The sequence below is a fragment of the Vulpes lagopus genome, chromosome X, assembly GCF_018345385.1.
Source record: "Vulpes lagopus strain Blue_001 chromosome X, ASM1834538v1, whole genome shotgun sequence".
In the NCBI taxonomy this organism is placed as follows: Eukaryota; Metazoa; Chordata; class Mammalia; order Carnivora; family Canidae; genus Vulpes; species Vulpes lagopus.
The window spans coordinates 27809304-27824339 of NC_054848.1; the positions used below are offsets into that span (position 1 = coordinate 27809304).

Sequence of the window (15036 nt, forward strand, 5' to 3'; positions counted from 1 at the left end):
ATGCATATCCCCAGTAATTTCAATCTTGAGTATATACTCAATACAAAAGCATACATAGTTTCACAAAAATACATGTACAACTATGTTCATACCAGCATTATTTAAAATGATCCTAACTGGAATCAGCCCAAATTTTCTGAACAGTAGAATATATAATTAAACTATATATTCACAAAAACGAATACTATCCATCCACAAAAATTAAGGAACTAATGCTATAAGCATCATGGATGCAAGTCACAAACATGACACTGAGTTAAAAATGTCAATTACAAAACTATATATTATACAATTGCATTTACATTAAGTTAAAAATAAAACTATTCTGAGGCATTATAAATCAGGATAGAGGTTAACTTTGAGGAGGTGTGAAGTTTATGACTGATACAGCTCGATAGGACTGTGTCAATTGTTGGCAACATGTTATCTTCTTTTTTTTAATTAATTTTTATTTATTTATGATAGTCACAGAGAGAGAGAGAGAGAGAGAGAGAGAGAGAGAGAGAGGCAGAGACACAGGCAGAGGGAGAAGCAAGCTCCATGCACCGGGAGCCCGACGTGGGACTCGATCCCGGGTCTCCAGGATCGCGCCCTGGGCCAAAGGCAGGCGCCAAACCGCTGCGCCACCCAGGGATCCCCAACATGTTATCTTCTTATCTGATATGGAACTACAGGTGTGTTACCTTAGTGAAGTCTTTGACCTAAAATTATGATTTCTGTACTTTCCTAGGTGCTCTGATCAAAAAATTCTAATTGTGCTGTAATGTGAAGTTTAAGGATTATTTTAGAAACCAAAAAGATCAGAACTCTTTTCAGACAATATTAGAATTATCTTCATAAAGAATATCACCATTCCGATATATTCATATATGTACACTTAAATTCATAAAGAATACTATCATCCCAATATATTTGCATATATTTCCCCATAATAATTTTCTCAAGGTTACACAGTAATTGTCTTCTGTGAAATTGAGAGATTAGGAGAAATCGCACAGATCTGGACACCAGTCCTGTTCTGCCATTTGAAAGCTACATAAACTTGGACTTAATTCCACTATGCATTGGCTTTTTCAGTTGTGAAATAGGGAGAGCATTACATACAAAGTATGTAAAATTTTTGGAAAAGGATGAGCACACAAAAGTGCTAATAATTATAATTATCACTTCATGGGCAACAATTGTTGACACTTGGCTTAGTGAAATTATTTCCATTAGTTTAAAAAATTTTTTAAACATACTTTTGATTTGCCAAGTATAGAATTAAAAACTGGAGAGAAACATCAAAAATATTTTCATCCATATCCTTCTTCATAAATATTCTTTTTTCTCAGTTCTATAGGCTTTAATATTCCCTAGACTCTTTCCCACCACAAATGATCCCAAAGGTATATACTATAAATAGTTTTAATTGCATTCCGAATTTTCAAGCCATGATAGAAAAGAGGACATTATAGCCTTTCTGAACAACTACCTTTTAGCAGACTATCTCCTTTCAAACAACAAAGACATAATTATGATATGAGGTGCCTCAAAAAAGGGAGTGGTCATGTACAAAAAAATGGCTTCATGGAGAAAAATTTGAACTGAGTTTTCTACATTAAGTAGTTTTTAAAGCAGATGACAAACATGACTATTCTGAGTAATAGGAATAGCATATACAAGGACAGTGACAGTATCATAAATGGCTTATAAAAATAGAATATAGGTTAAAGGATATGTGGAAGCTAATAGATGACACGTATTGAGAAACAGGTAGGGGTCAGGGGCAATAAAAATCATTGCAGACTTAAGTTATTAGACTCTGTTGAGAATGGAAAGCAACTAAGGATTTTAAACAGGGGAGAAACAGTAATAAATGGCTTTTGACAGCCCACAGCAATTTTAATGCAGAAATTAGATTAAAGAGAGGTAAGAATCCAGGCAAGGACTTTACCTAGGATAAACAGTGACAAGAACAAAGATTAAACAATTAATATGACAGACAATGAAGAAATTCTGTGACTGATTACATGCAGAGGGCTCACAGGGACAGGAAAGGGAGGAGTTGGGAATGATTCCAGGTTTCTTGTAGAGGTGTCATGGTGAATGGCTGTGTAATAACAAAAATGTGGAAACCAGCAAAGGATGTAAGTTTAGAGGGAAATAGGGCACAAGGAGTTAAGTTTCATCTCGCTGAGCCTGAGATGCGTTTTAGACTTCAAATCGGACATATACAGAAAAAAGTGGGACAGAGGAAATTGGGCTCAGGAAAGAAATCTGGGCAAAAGACACCCAGGCTTATTAACTTTGGCTTATTTTTGATACAATCTTCTGAAGGAATACAGAGAAAAGCCTTCTTTCTACAAAACTATACCTGTCCCTAATCTCTGCTTAGGTTTTTCTTTAAATTAAATAATCCCTAGTTCTGTAAACATTCTTTAAGTGCCACCATCCTAGTAAAATCCAGTTAAAATGCTCAACTACAAAGTGTATTCAAACCAACTCAGAATTATTAGTCCCTGTAGTCTAGATACCATACCATGCCCAGGAATGTACTAATTTACTAAGAATCTATATCATTTGCTTTCATTTAATATCAATCTTGTGCCCAAGAAGTGTCTGTCTGTCTCTCTCCATATATGGACACATATGCATGCATGTGCATATACACATATACATCCATACATTAAAAAATGTAAATGTACATAAATGTAAGTGTACACATATACATATATATGTACACATCTGTACAAAGTTATACACATATATACTTACATGAATGGATGGGAAGTCAGACCTTCCTCATCAAAAACTTAGTTGATTTAAAGATACTACTTATAACAAGCAGCAAGATTTCAGACAAACATACCTTTCTTGAGTTAAAACATGAAAGACAAGAATATTACATTTGAATGTGACATTCTAACTTTACATGTCATTGTTATAAATTTTCTAAAGTCATGTGGGAGAGGAAATTATCCATTAACCACTCCTTTTCAGACAAAGTATATACAGTATCCCAGCTAAAACCTCAAATGGCTTCTTTCCCCAAAACTTTCTGACATTGCAGAGTGAATAAAGGAATCCGATCATTTTCAGTCCAATTCTCTGGCACATAAATCAGGTACCAGGAAAGAATATATTAAAAACACAGACATTCTCCACCAGCCCACAGAGGGATAAGAAGACTCACCTTTGCATAGACATACCATTGAAGGCTTTGCAAAACATTTTAGGTAAATTAAAATACTTTATATACATTCCACTCCATCGAATCAACCAACTTAATAAATCCCCCAAATAATCTGTCTTAATACTACTACTTAAGGGACACCTGGGTGGCTCAGCAGTTGAGCATCTGCCTTTGGCCCAGGACGTGATCCCAGGATGCTGGTTCGAGTCCCACATCGGGCTCCTTGTGGGGGGCCTGCTTCTCCATCTGCTTATATCTCTGCCTCTCTCTCTGTGTGTCTCTCATGAATAAATAAATAAAATCTTAAAAAATACTACTACTTAATATTTGTACAAATTGCTTAATGTCATCTGATATAAAGTTGGTTTTCATGTCTTGATTTTAATGAATGTATGTTAGTTCTTAGAGGCCTTTTTTATCTTCAAAAATTCTTATTTTATTCAATAAACAAATTGAGTAACTTCATTAGATGAGTGATAAACTGAATATGTATTTAATAATCTGTTATAAAATTGTATTTTCTAAGTTATTCTTCTTCAGAAGAGGATGCTTGTTTGTGTACATTCTTTTGATAAATCTTTATTTCTCCATAATAATAGACAGTAACTTTAAGATGAAGGTCATTTAACATAATAGTCCAAATGCCTTTTATATGCCAAAAACTCTCCTGGGTCCAGGCCTTAGACAACTTTAATTCATCTAGTTGGACTCTCAAGTGTTTACATGCATAGAAGAACATATCTACAAATGGGACTTCAATAGCTCTGCCTTTTCTCTGGAAGGTGTTTTCATTAGAACAACTTCTAAAACTAGACGCCTATGTTTCCAGTTCTTTTTTATTAGAAACAACTCTCTCCCTAGAACAATAGATGTTCCTTATATTCTACTTATAGTCTTTCTTCAGTTTTTTTAAATATAAAAGGCCCCATAGGACCCACGCACCTTCCAAACATCCTCTTTATTTTGTTTTAGTTTCTGCGTAAATGCTGTCTTCTCAAGAAAGCATCCCCTTACTACTCACATATAAAACTGCTCCCTTCTCCAGTCTTTTCCTTATAGTTCTTATCACCTTTTTCATAATATAAAACTTACTTATTTATTATGAGGTGTGCCTAGAATGTAAGCTTCATAGAGAAATCATTTATGCTTTGCCCATGCTTAACCTCAAAGCTTAGACGTGGCTGGCACCTAGTAGACATGCAAGACATATTTGTTGAGTGAATAAATACTGTTCTTCTGTACAGAACACTTTCCTACCCTTTACTATGGCCTAATTAACTTCTACTTTTCTGACCTTCTAGAGCAAGAAAGGGCATCTAGCAATGTCTATTTTTGTCCACTGAATTCATCAGGGCCATAATTTTACATTACATCGTACTTGATTATGTGGGCCCAGGAGGGCAGGTGTCATGACTATTACCCCTGCTTCTCCCTGCCATTGTAGTCCCAGCTGTCATCCAGGCAGAGAGCTGCTGCTCAATACATGTATTCTGACTGAATTTTAGTGGAGTTTAGTATCACACACCAATCCTAACTCTTAGGTAAGCCCCTTCTATCTAACAAGTCTCCTCTAACACCACTCTTCTGAACTTCAGAATTGCAGCCAAATTTCAGTTTCTTGAGGATGCCATGCTCACCTCATCTTATGTTTCCCCTTCCTGAAAACTACCCATCTACACCCATGTACTTTACACACACTTTATGCAGATCCCTCCAACATATCCTGCAGACCCTAGCTTAATCACTTTCCTAAGGAATCATCTTTGCCTTCAAATTTCAGTTGGAGTCATATAATTATGTTGTCACAAAACCTTGTTCCTTTCCTTCATAGAAATAAGCTATGTCCATTCTTAAACATTTGCTAATTTCTATAAATATTTGATTAAGGTCTATTTCCTCTGCTAGACTACGAGAACCAAGAGAGCAATCACCATGCCTACCATACCTACCATGGTGACCACGAATGAAAGGAATTAGCCTTTGATTTTAAAGAGGGAGCCTGGGAAATGGCTACCATTGTTTCTAGTTTCCAAGGAAGGCAGCAGGCTCACAGATTACTCACTCCTGACCCAGGATGGTAATGACAGATTCTCTTTTTGTTCACTGTTTTGCCTCTGTTACCCAGCACAATCCCAGGGACATAATAAGAACACAGTAAGTACTCACTGAGAAAATGAAAAACAAAATGCAGATGCTCAGAAAGACATATGATAATGTCCTCCAGAACTGAATACTCTACATAAATTACTAATCTCAGTTATTTAGCCAAGCTATTTCTCAATAAAATCAGTTAATGGGCATCACTGCTTACAAATCAGACTCTCTGTGCATTGGCATCTTAGACACCTCTGAAGTTAAGGACAAGTTTATGACCTGTGGTGACATTGCTGAGGGACAAGTTGAACCTCTGAGAGAGAATCAAATTAATTTACAACAGACGGTACTTTTCAGAATATTATCCTTCATAAGCCATGCTATCTCAGAATCCCTAAGCATATGTTCTGACCTAACTTTGTTTTTCTTAAAACTTTTTAACTGAATGGCTTCTAGAAGTCCTCCTAAAAAGTTAGAGAAAATCTAACTTACAATAAAGTTCATAATATTAAGTCAACACACATAAAAATATTCTATAAGGAGTATTTTCAGAGTTCAAACTCCAGATGATAAGAACATGTCCCTCTCTAATTGTATTAAAACAAGGACTCTCCTTTTGCACTTGGATGGCACTTGGTTAAGCATCCAGCTTTAGCTCAGGTTGTGATCCCGAGATCCTGGGATCAAGTCCCACATTGGGCTCCCCTCAGGGACCCTGCTTCTCCCTCTGCTTATGTCTCTGTCTCTCTCTGTGTGTCTCTTAGGAATAAATGAAAAAAAAAAAAAGGATTCCCATTTCTAGTTTGCCTCATCTGCATCTCTTCATTAAAGACCACTGGGTATCCATTTGGGGGCTTGAGTTGGTGCCTCAGTACACTAGGCATCAAAACAGATGAAAACATTGCAATGTGGGAAAAGGAGTGGGATAAACATTCAACATTAACAAGTCTAGAGGAATAAGCTATTGATGACCAGACCTAGCTCCAACAAAAGCCCTTGAGGATTCTTTTCAGATCCCTGCCAGTTTTGTTTTTCTTTTGTTTTATTTTGGCCCCTTGTATGGAGTCCATATACCTGTTTCTCTTTCCTAAAATTCTTCCTATTCTAACAGAATTCCTCTGGGCCCCATATAAAATATACTAATGGCTCACAGTTTCTGGAGCACACATGGAATTCTTATTATGTGCAAAAAATACTTGTGTTGCTGTTAAAGTGACTGTTCTAATGTACTTGTTTATCTGTCTTTTTCTCCTTTATCATTTCTTCTCTTCTCCTCCTTCTCTACCAACTCTACTTTCTCTCCTCTTTCCTTTTAAAGTTCAACTAGATTAAGATTAGATTATATCATTTGCAAAGAACCCAAGAAAGAATCACCAAAATGTCAAAGTCACACAAAAGCCCAGCATTCCAGAACAATTCAAATCAATGGACAAATAAGGCACAGAATTCAAGCATGGATTCTTCTAAGATTGAGAAAAGTGATGGGATGGGAAGAAAGAAACATTAAGGCGTTCTCCCCCAGGAATTCCTACTAACCCTGCCCTTTTAGACACTAGTCTAGATTAACCAAAAGTCAGGTCACAGTAAGGGAGTATGTAGAGGGAAATGAGAGTATCAAAAGGGAAAAGGGAGTTGTGGGGAAAAGAGGAGGCTAGGAGGTAGCAGTCAACACTAATTAATGGTGAGGCAATCACAGACAATGGGACATGGAGTCCGTATGATTTAGGGGAAGTCAATACACGCTCAGCTATCTTAGTAGATATATCTGGACCAATTATATAAAGACAGAAAATAAGGTGAAAATGAAAGCAAGTAGGAGAATAAATAGGGAAAAGCTTAGGGACACAACTCTTAATTTATCCTAAGTAAGCTCTAACCCAATCACCATCTGAGAGTGCTATGGACTATTTTTCAAGGTGGCCTGGCCCCACAGACGTCACCTCAGTATGATTACATTCTAAAGCTAATTGTCCTGGGTCTGATAATACCAAAGTGTGTATTTTCTCAGTTGCTGTTTTAATTAGAAATAGTCTATGACTTAGAGAAATGTCGGCCTTGATTTTTTTTTTAACCAATCACTCTCCTAACTTCTGCCCCCTAGTCTTTTTTCACCTTTTCTGAAGATTTCTGAGGAATGCTAAGTATTAGATTTTTACTCATCTATAATTAGTTACAGGACTGTTTTATAAGAACTATGGAATTACTTTAAATGGTTATAGCAATGGCCTACCAGTACAGTCCTTTAGCTGGTCATGAGTATGTATGTGTATAATACATTTGATCATATATGTGATGATACATTATAATATTAGGTGGCATAAGCCTTTTTATATCTCTGATACCTGTAATTTCATTGAATCATAAGCAATTAACACTGGTGACTAATATATGTTAAATGCTTGGTTATAGCAGTTTAAGAATTTTCTTTTTGTCATTTAATGATAGAGGAGAAGATACCATTGTTAAAGACTGGAAATTTAAAGCAGTAACCTGAGGAAATGACATTTTACTGAGGTAATAACACAATTCACACAAAGAAAGAAGAAAACAGAAATGAAGCTTTAAGAAACTGTGTTATAGGTTCAGTAAGAGTAATTATGTTTAGAACAACCTTGGGCTGATAAAGCTACTTAAACCCACATTGATTGTATCCTTAGACATGTCAGGCTATTGGCCCTTAAAAATCACAAAGAAAAGACAGACATTTCATGGGTAAAATGAATCTCTCAAATACAATCTGTTGTTTTATATATATATATCTTATATATATATGAATATGAATATGAATGTACATGTCAAATTCAGAATAAATTGTTGCATTTTTCCTTAATGTTGATGTTTTGCTTTATGTACATGTGTTTTGTTGAAAATGTTTTCAATTTTTTTCACAGTAAAATGCTGTTGTTCCCAATTAGGAAGAAAAGATAAAAATATGAAAATACCTACCTTGCTCTTTGTTATAGGTTTTGGTTATGTTTCCAAGGACATAATTACTATGACTCAGGTTGAATGAGGGCTTGAAAAGCTAAGTGTCTTCCCCCACAAATTTTTCATAACTTAAATATTCTGTGTCCTCATCAAGATTATAACTGAAGTTTTCCAGGAAAAAAATATGAAGGTGTTGGTTTCTCATGATTTGATTGAATGTGATTCATTTTGTGTTTTTTTTTTTAACATTTGTCCTTTCTTTGACTGTAGGTTTTAAGAGTATATAAACGATATACCTCTGACCACTTCTCTAATACATGTTATTCAACTATAATTTTTTAAAAAAAGTATCTGCAATCATGTATTTCCCCAAAGGCCAGGAAGCTAGTGTGAACAAACAGTGGGTGGTTAATGAAAGGGAAACATGTGCAAATGGGATATAACTTGGATTAGTTTAAATAAATGTGTTGCATTGTAAGTATTTGTAATATGCAAATTACATTATGCATTTTCTAGAAATTTTCTAAATTGCAATTAATTATTTTGAATGACACAGCTGGTATATTAAAGAAAATAATCTGACCTTAAGTTGTTCTTCCAAAGCAGCAGTTGCATGGTCTCCACTAGATTCATCGACTACCACCACCATATGAGTGAGGGAATTGACCCTGACTTGTTCCTGTTCTAAGTCTTCTTGAAGCACCTGAAAGAATGAATGAATGAATGAATGAATGAATAAATAAATAAATAAATAAATGTAATTAAAATAACAGTCTTCTGAACTGAATGCCAAAACATTCCTTCCCAAATGGGTGGGATTTAATTTCTGTCATGTTTTGGGTAATGTAATTTTTTATTAAACTAAAACTGTTCCAAGAAAATTTTTTGCTATGGTGCTCAGCAAAATTAGACATTTCTACTGTCAACTGAACTTGGAAGTACATGGAGGAAGAATCTGTTGAGAGAAGTATGGTAAGATGTTCTACATCTTATCCCACCTCCTCTCACTTTTTCAAAGACTTTTCTCCTAAAATTACCTGCAGCCTCTGGCATCTTCAGTGTCTCCTTCTCTACTGAAGTTCACCATTATCAACTAAAACAAGACAAACTCTCTTGACCCAACAAACCCTTCCTCCTACTACCTTATTATGTATCCCTCTTCTCCAAAGAATATTTTGTTTTCTACACTTACTAATTCCATTTCCTTATCCCACTATTCTCTTTGCCAGTTATCTCATTGAAACATGTCTTGTAAAGGTTGCCATCAACTTCCAGGTCCCCAAATTCATTCTTCATGCATTCTCTTCTACTTCACGTACCACCCCTTCCTGATTATCCTCCCACGTTACTAAGCACTGCTTTTTAACTCCTTTGTTGGTTCCTTCTTCTATGCTCAACTACAAATCAGATGTCATTCCTTTGTATAAAAGCCAATGGAGTCACATCACACTAAGAAGGAAAACACAAATTCTTTCCCATAAATCCTTCTGCAATCTAGCACCTGCCTACCTCTCAAATCTAACTGCATACCCTTCTTCCCCTCTTATACTATGTTTTGGCCATACTTAACTTCTCTTTCACAATCTGTCAAACTGTTTGCTTTGTCTGAAGTGTTCTTCCTCCATATCTCTAAATAATGTTTCCTTCTTATTGTTCAAGACCCATTTTAAGTGTCACTTGCCCAGAAGGGCTTTTCATGAAGATGCTATCTAAACTTCCTTCTCAATTACACTCAGTCTCTAATTTTTTAAGATACCATTTTCACTACTCAATATTTTCTTATATATTGGTTTAGTCATGTATTATCTGTACAACTTACAGGAATATACTGTCCACTAGAACAGAGATGTTCCTTGTCCTTCTCACTACATATTACAGTCAACTGAAGATCAATAAGACTGTTGCTAAATGAATGAATGATGCCACGTGGGGGTGGGATGGGTGGGGAAGGTCAATATGCAAACATGAGTTTGGATAAAGATTACAATCTAACAAGAGGGAGTCACTATTTAAAAAACGTAATTGTAACTGCCCTGACACCACACATAACCATAAAACAGTAGTCCACTATTTTAAAAATCATAGTATACAACTTTTTTGTAAAGATAAACAGGGTAACAGAGTAAGGAAAGATAAACAGAGAAGGAAAAAACAGAGAAGGATGCTCTAGAACTGAGACATCTTGCCTGGGAGTTCTAGTTCCCACAAGACCTTATCATGCTACACTAATTGTGATTAGAAAATCCCTACATGGGTATGTAAAATGTAGAGTCATCTAGTTTGCTCCCTGGAACACTTTATTATATAATACAAGAGTGGAAAAGCAAGTCTGGGACAAGGTCTATTAATTTCTAGAAAATCTGCAGTCCTTGCCTGTGGAACAATGGTGCTCGGTACCTATCAGACCAGCTCTTAGTTATGCAAGCCCTATGGAATATGTAAGCAAATTTATTTGGGATTGGCCATATCACAAACTCAAATGCATGAGCATTTTTATCCTAGGACTTTTATTTTTTGAGTCTCACCATTTTAGAGTGCTATAAAATCACTACTTTTAGTTCCTCTCTCTAGATTTTTCATGCCATATTTTCAAGTGAAGCAATTTAGAATAAAATGACTATGCATTTATTTTGTGTGTGGAGTCTATACTGCCTATCACTCCTTTGACATTCCGGAGCTTACATTAGGTAATAAAACTCTGTCATGAGGCCGAAAATGGAAACATTAACATTCAGAGTTGTCCTTGAAAGTCATGTTGAGTCTGTGTTTTCAGAGTTATATAAGGCAGGACTGGGAATGTTTCATATGTACCATCCAGGAATTGTAAAAATAATTAAAATAATATTTTGGTGGCCAATATATCATAAGTTGGTTTCTTTAATTTGGTCAAATTCTTTCTCCCTATCATTCAAATATGAAAGCATATATAATTACATGTATTCAAAACAACTAGTAAATAATGCTACATTGTTCACTTTTTTACATCTAAACTGTTGTTTTCACTGCTTTAATATATTTTAGCAAAGGAACCTGAGAAAATTATTGTATGACCAGTGAAGCACTAATTTTAAACTGAGGTTCAGTCTTTCTAAATCATATGTGATCAAATGTACTATTTATTTTCTCCAGCACTTAGATTTCTGATTTTGTTTTGCTTATCTAGTTGCTTTATAATCAGAAATTATATTCTTGCCATATTTATCAAGGGTTTACATTTTATGCTTTTGCAGAAGTGCTAACACAAAGAACCACTAAGGCTAGTTGTCGGTTGATAGTTTCAAAATCAAACTTAAGACCTATCGGGATCTGTAGAGAGTAAAGGGAGACAATGGAACATGGGAAAGGCACTCTACAGTGGCTGAAATTCTTGAAGAGTACACAGCACCAGAGGAGATTAGCATATACTATTTGATTTATTTCCAGGATTTTTTTTCTCTTCTATGACTTTTTCAAATTATACCTTTTCTGTTACTCATAATCAGGCATTAAAGCAGAAACGGTTAAACTGACTTTTCTGAGCACACTCCATAGCTGCAAGACAGAAGCTACAGGAACATTTGTAATCATATTTCCTATTTCCCTAGACCTCCTCTCTGAAAATAAATAGAATGCATACCACAGAATTTGCTAATGCCCCCAATATCAACAAAATACAGAAGACTATAAAATATCCAATGTCTATAATTCATTTTTTTAAAAAGTTGATCCCTGATGGGCACTGACAGGGCACTTGACGGGATGAGCACTAGGTGTTATATGTCAGTAAATCAAACTCCAATAAAAAATATACAAAAAAAGAATAAAGTCTTTAAATTATAAAAAAAATAGAAGTAGCAAGAATGTCACATACAGAAAGGTGGGTTTAAAAAGTGAAATTTTCCCATCCACCTACATATCCATGAATAAGGGCTTGGATCATTGGTAGAAACTATGCCTTCCTGCTTCCCTTTTTGAGGAAACCCAGATTCTCAAGACTACTCATTTTTAAAATACATTACAATTTTAAAGCTGTTTTAAAATTAATTTTAATCAAATATTTACTTCTTATGGATTTGAATTTATCATAGCTGTATTTATACAATAGAGATTTACAGTAGATTTGCTAATCCTGAAATATGAGCCAAATTATTCCCAATATAGATATACCTCCAGAGAAGTATGCTAACATTTTTGCCTATCAGAAAATAATATCTTCAAATTAAAATGCTATGACTGTTAAAGTATGTTTTTCTTTATTAAAAACATATAAATTATACACACACAAGTACATGCTAGGTATTTTATTATGTAGTTCTTACAGTTATTTTTATTAAAGTAATGCATTTGTTACACTTACCAAATGAAAAAAAAATTCAGGCTCCTAATTGCATTTCTATACCATTATTAGATAGATACAAATGTCAGAAATGTTTGTTCTCTAATGTCAACTAACAATCTTTTTTTTATGACAAGGGAAAAGGCCAACAGTGAAATTTAACATTAAAAATGCTTAGATTTAACAAACAGATTTTGTTATACCTCTGTACAGAATTCTATTTCTTATAAATTATTCTGTAGTTAAAGGTCCTGACAAAATTTGTTATTCCCTTAGTACATATTCACAATTTTATGATTTAAATATGACTTTTCTTCTATTGCCTTCAAATGTCATCAGTGGTAGTGAATCCTTCTTGCCCTGACCCATGTCAAATTGTTTTTCAAAACCTGGCTCAGAACGATCACTAAAGAGTCAGTTTAGTGTTTACTCCAAACTTAAATGATTTAACTCTTTATTAGCACATCTGTGAAATAATGCTTGAAAAACAAAGGAATGGAAATGCATAAGGCTAGGAAATTACTAGATTTGATGTGTTGAGGTGAAGATGAATGACTAATAGAAACATGGAGAAATAGAACATAAAAACAAGGCTGGGTCTCTCATAATCTCCGTAGGAGGTTATACAATACTCCCCTCAGCCATAGTATATGCTCAGGAACACGGAATAGGAAAGGGCAGTAGCTGCCTACATGCACAGTTTATTTTATTACTCCTTCTACTTCAATGATCAACCAACACAAAATTGCCAACACCAGGTCCAACATGCTCACATACGTGTACACATGCACACACGTGTACAGACACATCTAGAAACAACACAGATCATAGGCTATGCATGGATTCTAAGGCCATCTGCTGCCTCCCATATATTACTTTAAATTAATATAATTAAAAGATGATTAAGAAAATATTAAGTTTAAGGAATTTTTAGTTTTTAATTTAGCCAAAAAAATGTACACAAAAAGAAAGGCTGATAAAAACAAAACTTATATCAAATATAAAATTTGCAAAAAATCTTAAGAAATTAGTAGAGCTTCTAGAAACAGGGGATAAGTCCAACAGCTAGGAAAGTAGTATTTTATTTTATTTTTTTTAATTTTTATTTATTTATGATAGTCACACACACAGAGAGAGAGAGAGAGAGAGGCAGAGACACAGGCAGAGGGAGAAGCAGGCTCCATGCACCAGGAGCCCGACATGGGATTCGATCCTGGATCTCCAGGATCGCGCCCTGGGCCAAAGGCAGGCGCCAAACCGCTGTGCCACCCAGGGATCCCAGAAAGTAGTATTTTAAAAAATACATCTCAGGATAAAAAAAAGTCCCTAGACACTTATGCACAATTAGCTAATGCAATACGTCTGGATATGAATTGATTTTATTTTCAAATAAAAACATCCTGGCCAAATCAGAAAATTTTATGATTTCTTAAAAAATGATGAGAAGGTAGGCAATTCATCCTTCTCTTCACCTTTTCTCTTATGGTCATTCTTATTTCCTTCTTTCCATCAGCTCTGCACTGGTCTAGGCTCTGTATCTCCTGCCTCCCTGAGTGAAATGATCTGTAAATGACTTGTCATTTTATTTTCAGTCCAATATTCATTTTGCTAAGCCTCACTGGTCATAGTATGGTCTAGTTTTCAGGAGGATCTATTTATAGTATGTAATTTTGTTGTACATTTGCTGAATATTTTAAAAAATCTACCTCAACAGGCCTCCCTAGAAGACCTTTTATTTTGATATCCACTTACTAAATGCAATTATATTATATTAGTCTTTATATCAGGACCACTGTTTTTATCTTTTTCTTAGAAATAAATGTTTATATTTCAGCCAATTCCTAAGCTACCAAAGGGGGCCCTAAAGACCATTTCAATGAAGATATCAGAAAAATTTAAAAACCTAAAGCTTCCCACCTAAAGCTTTCCAATTGCAAGATGGGGGCTCAAGAAGTATGAAAAAATTATTGTAAAAACAGAGTTCATAATTAATGTACCCTGCTTTGTTCAGAGTATTATAGGGTATTATATGGATGACAGGTTAATAAAAATATATGCATGCTTAAAGGTGTGGGATCTGAAGTCAGATTTCCTGGGTTTGATTTCTGGATGCACTGCAAACCAGTCATGTGACCTTGAGAAAGTCTTCAACCACACCAAGCTTCAGCTTACTAATTTTCAAAATGGGATAATAAGAATGTCTATCCCTTTAGATGGTTAGGAATCCTGAATACAATATAATTGCTTAGCATACTGCCTAGCACACAGTATGAACTCGATAAACATTAAGAGCTAGTTAGTACTAAAAACTCTCATTTAGGCACATTGAGAACAAAGATTTCAAACCCTACTGCAAGAATCCAATAGCCACCTCATTCATGTTCATCTAATTCCTGCTGTCTATCATACTATAATAGGTATCATTAGTACAGAAAGAGCATGCTTTCAGAAATCCAAGAATGAAGAACTGAAGTTATAGCAAACTTTTGGGATTTGGAAAGATACAATATGAATTTTAAATCCA

The 15036-nt window shown here is 34.9% G+C and overlaps 1 protein-coding gene across 8 annotated transcripts in view; it reads right to left on the reverse strand.

The window, feature by feature from the left end:
- DMD (dystrophin) overlaps positions 1 to 15036 on the reverse strand; it is a 2057113-nt gene that overhangs the window by 1450986 nt on the left and 591091 nt on the right. For all 8 annotated transcript variants that reach the window (XM_041741334.1, XM_041741335.1, XM_041741332.1 and 5 more), the window contains one exon: positions 8781 to 8900. In XM_041741334.1, coding sequence (XP_041597268.1) covers positions 8781 to 8900 — 120 coding nt within the window. The remainder of the gene's footprint in view (positions 1 to 8780; positions 8901 to 15036) is intronic.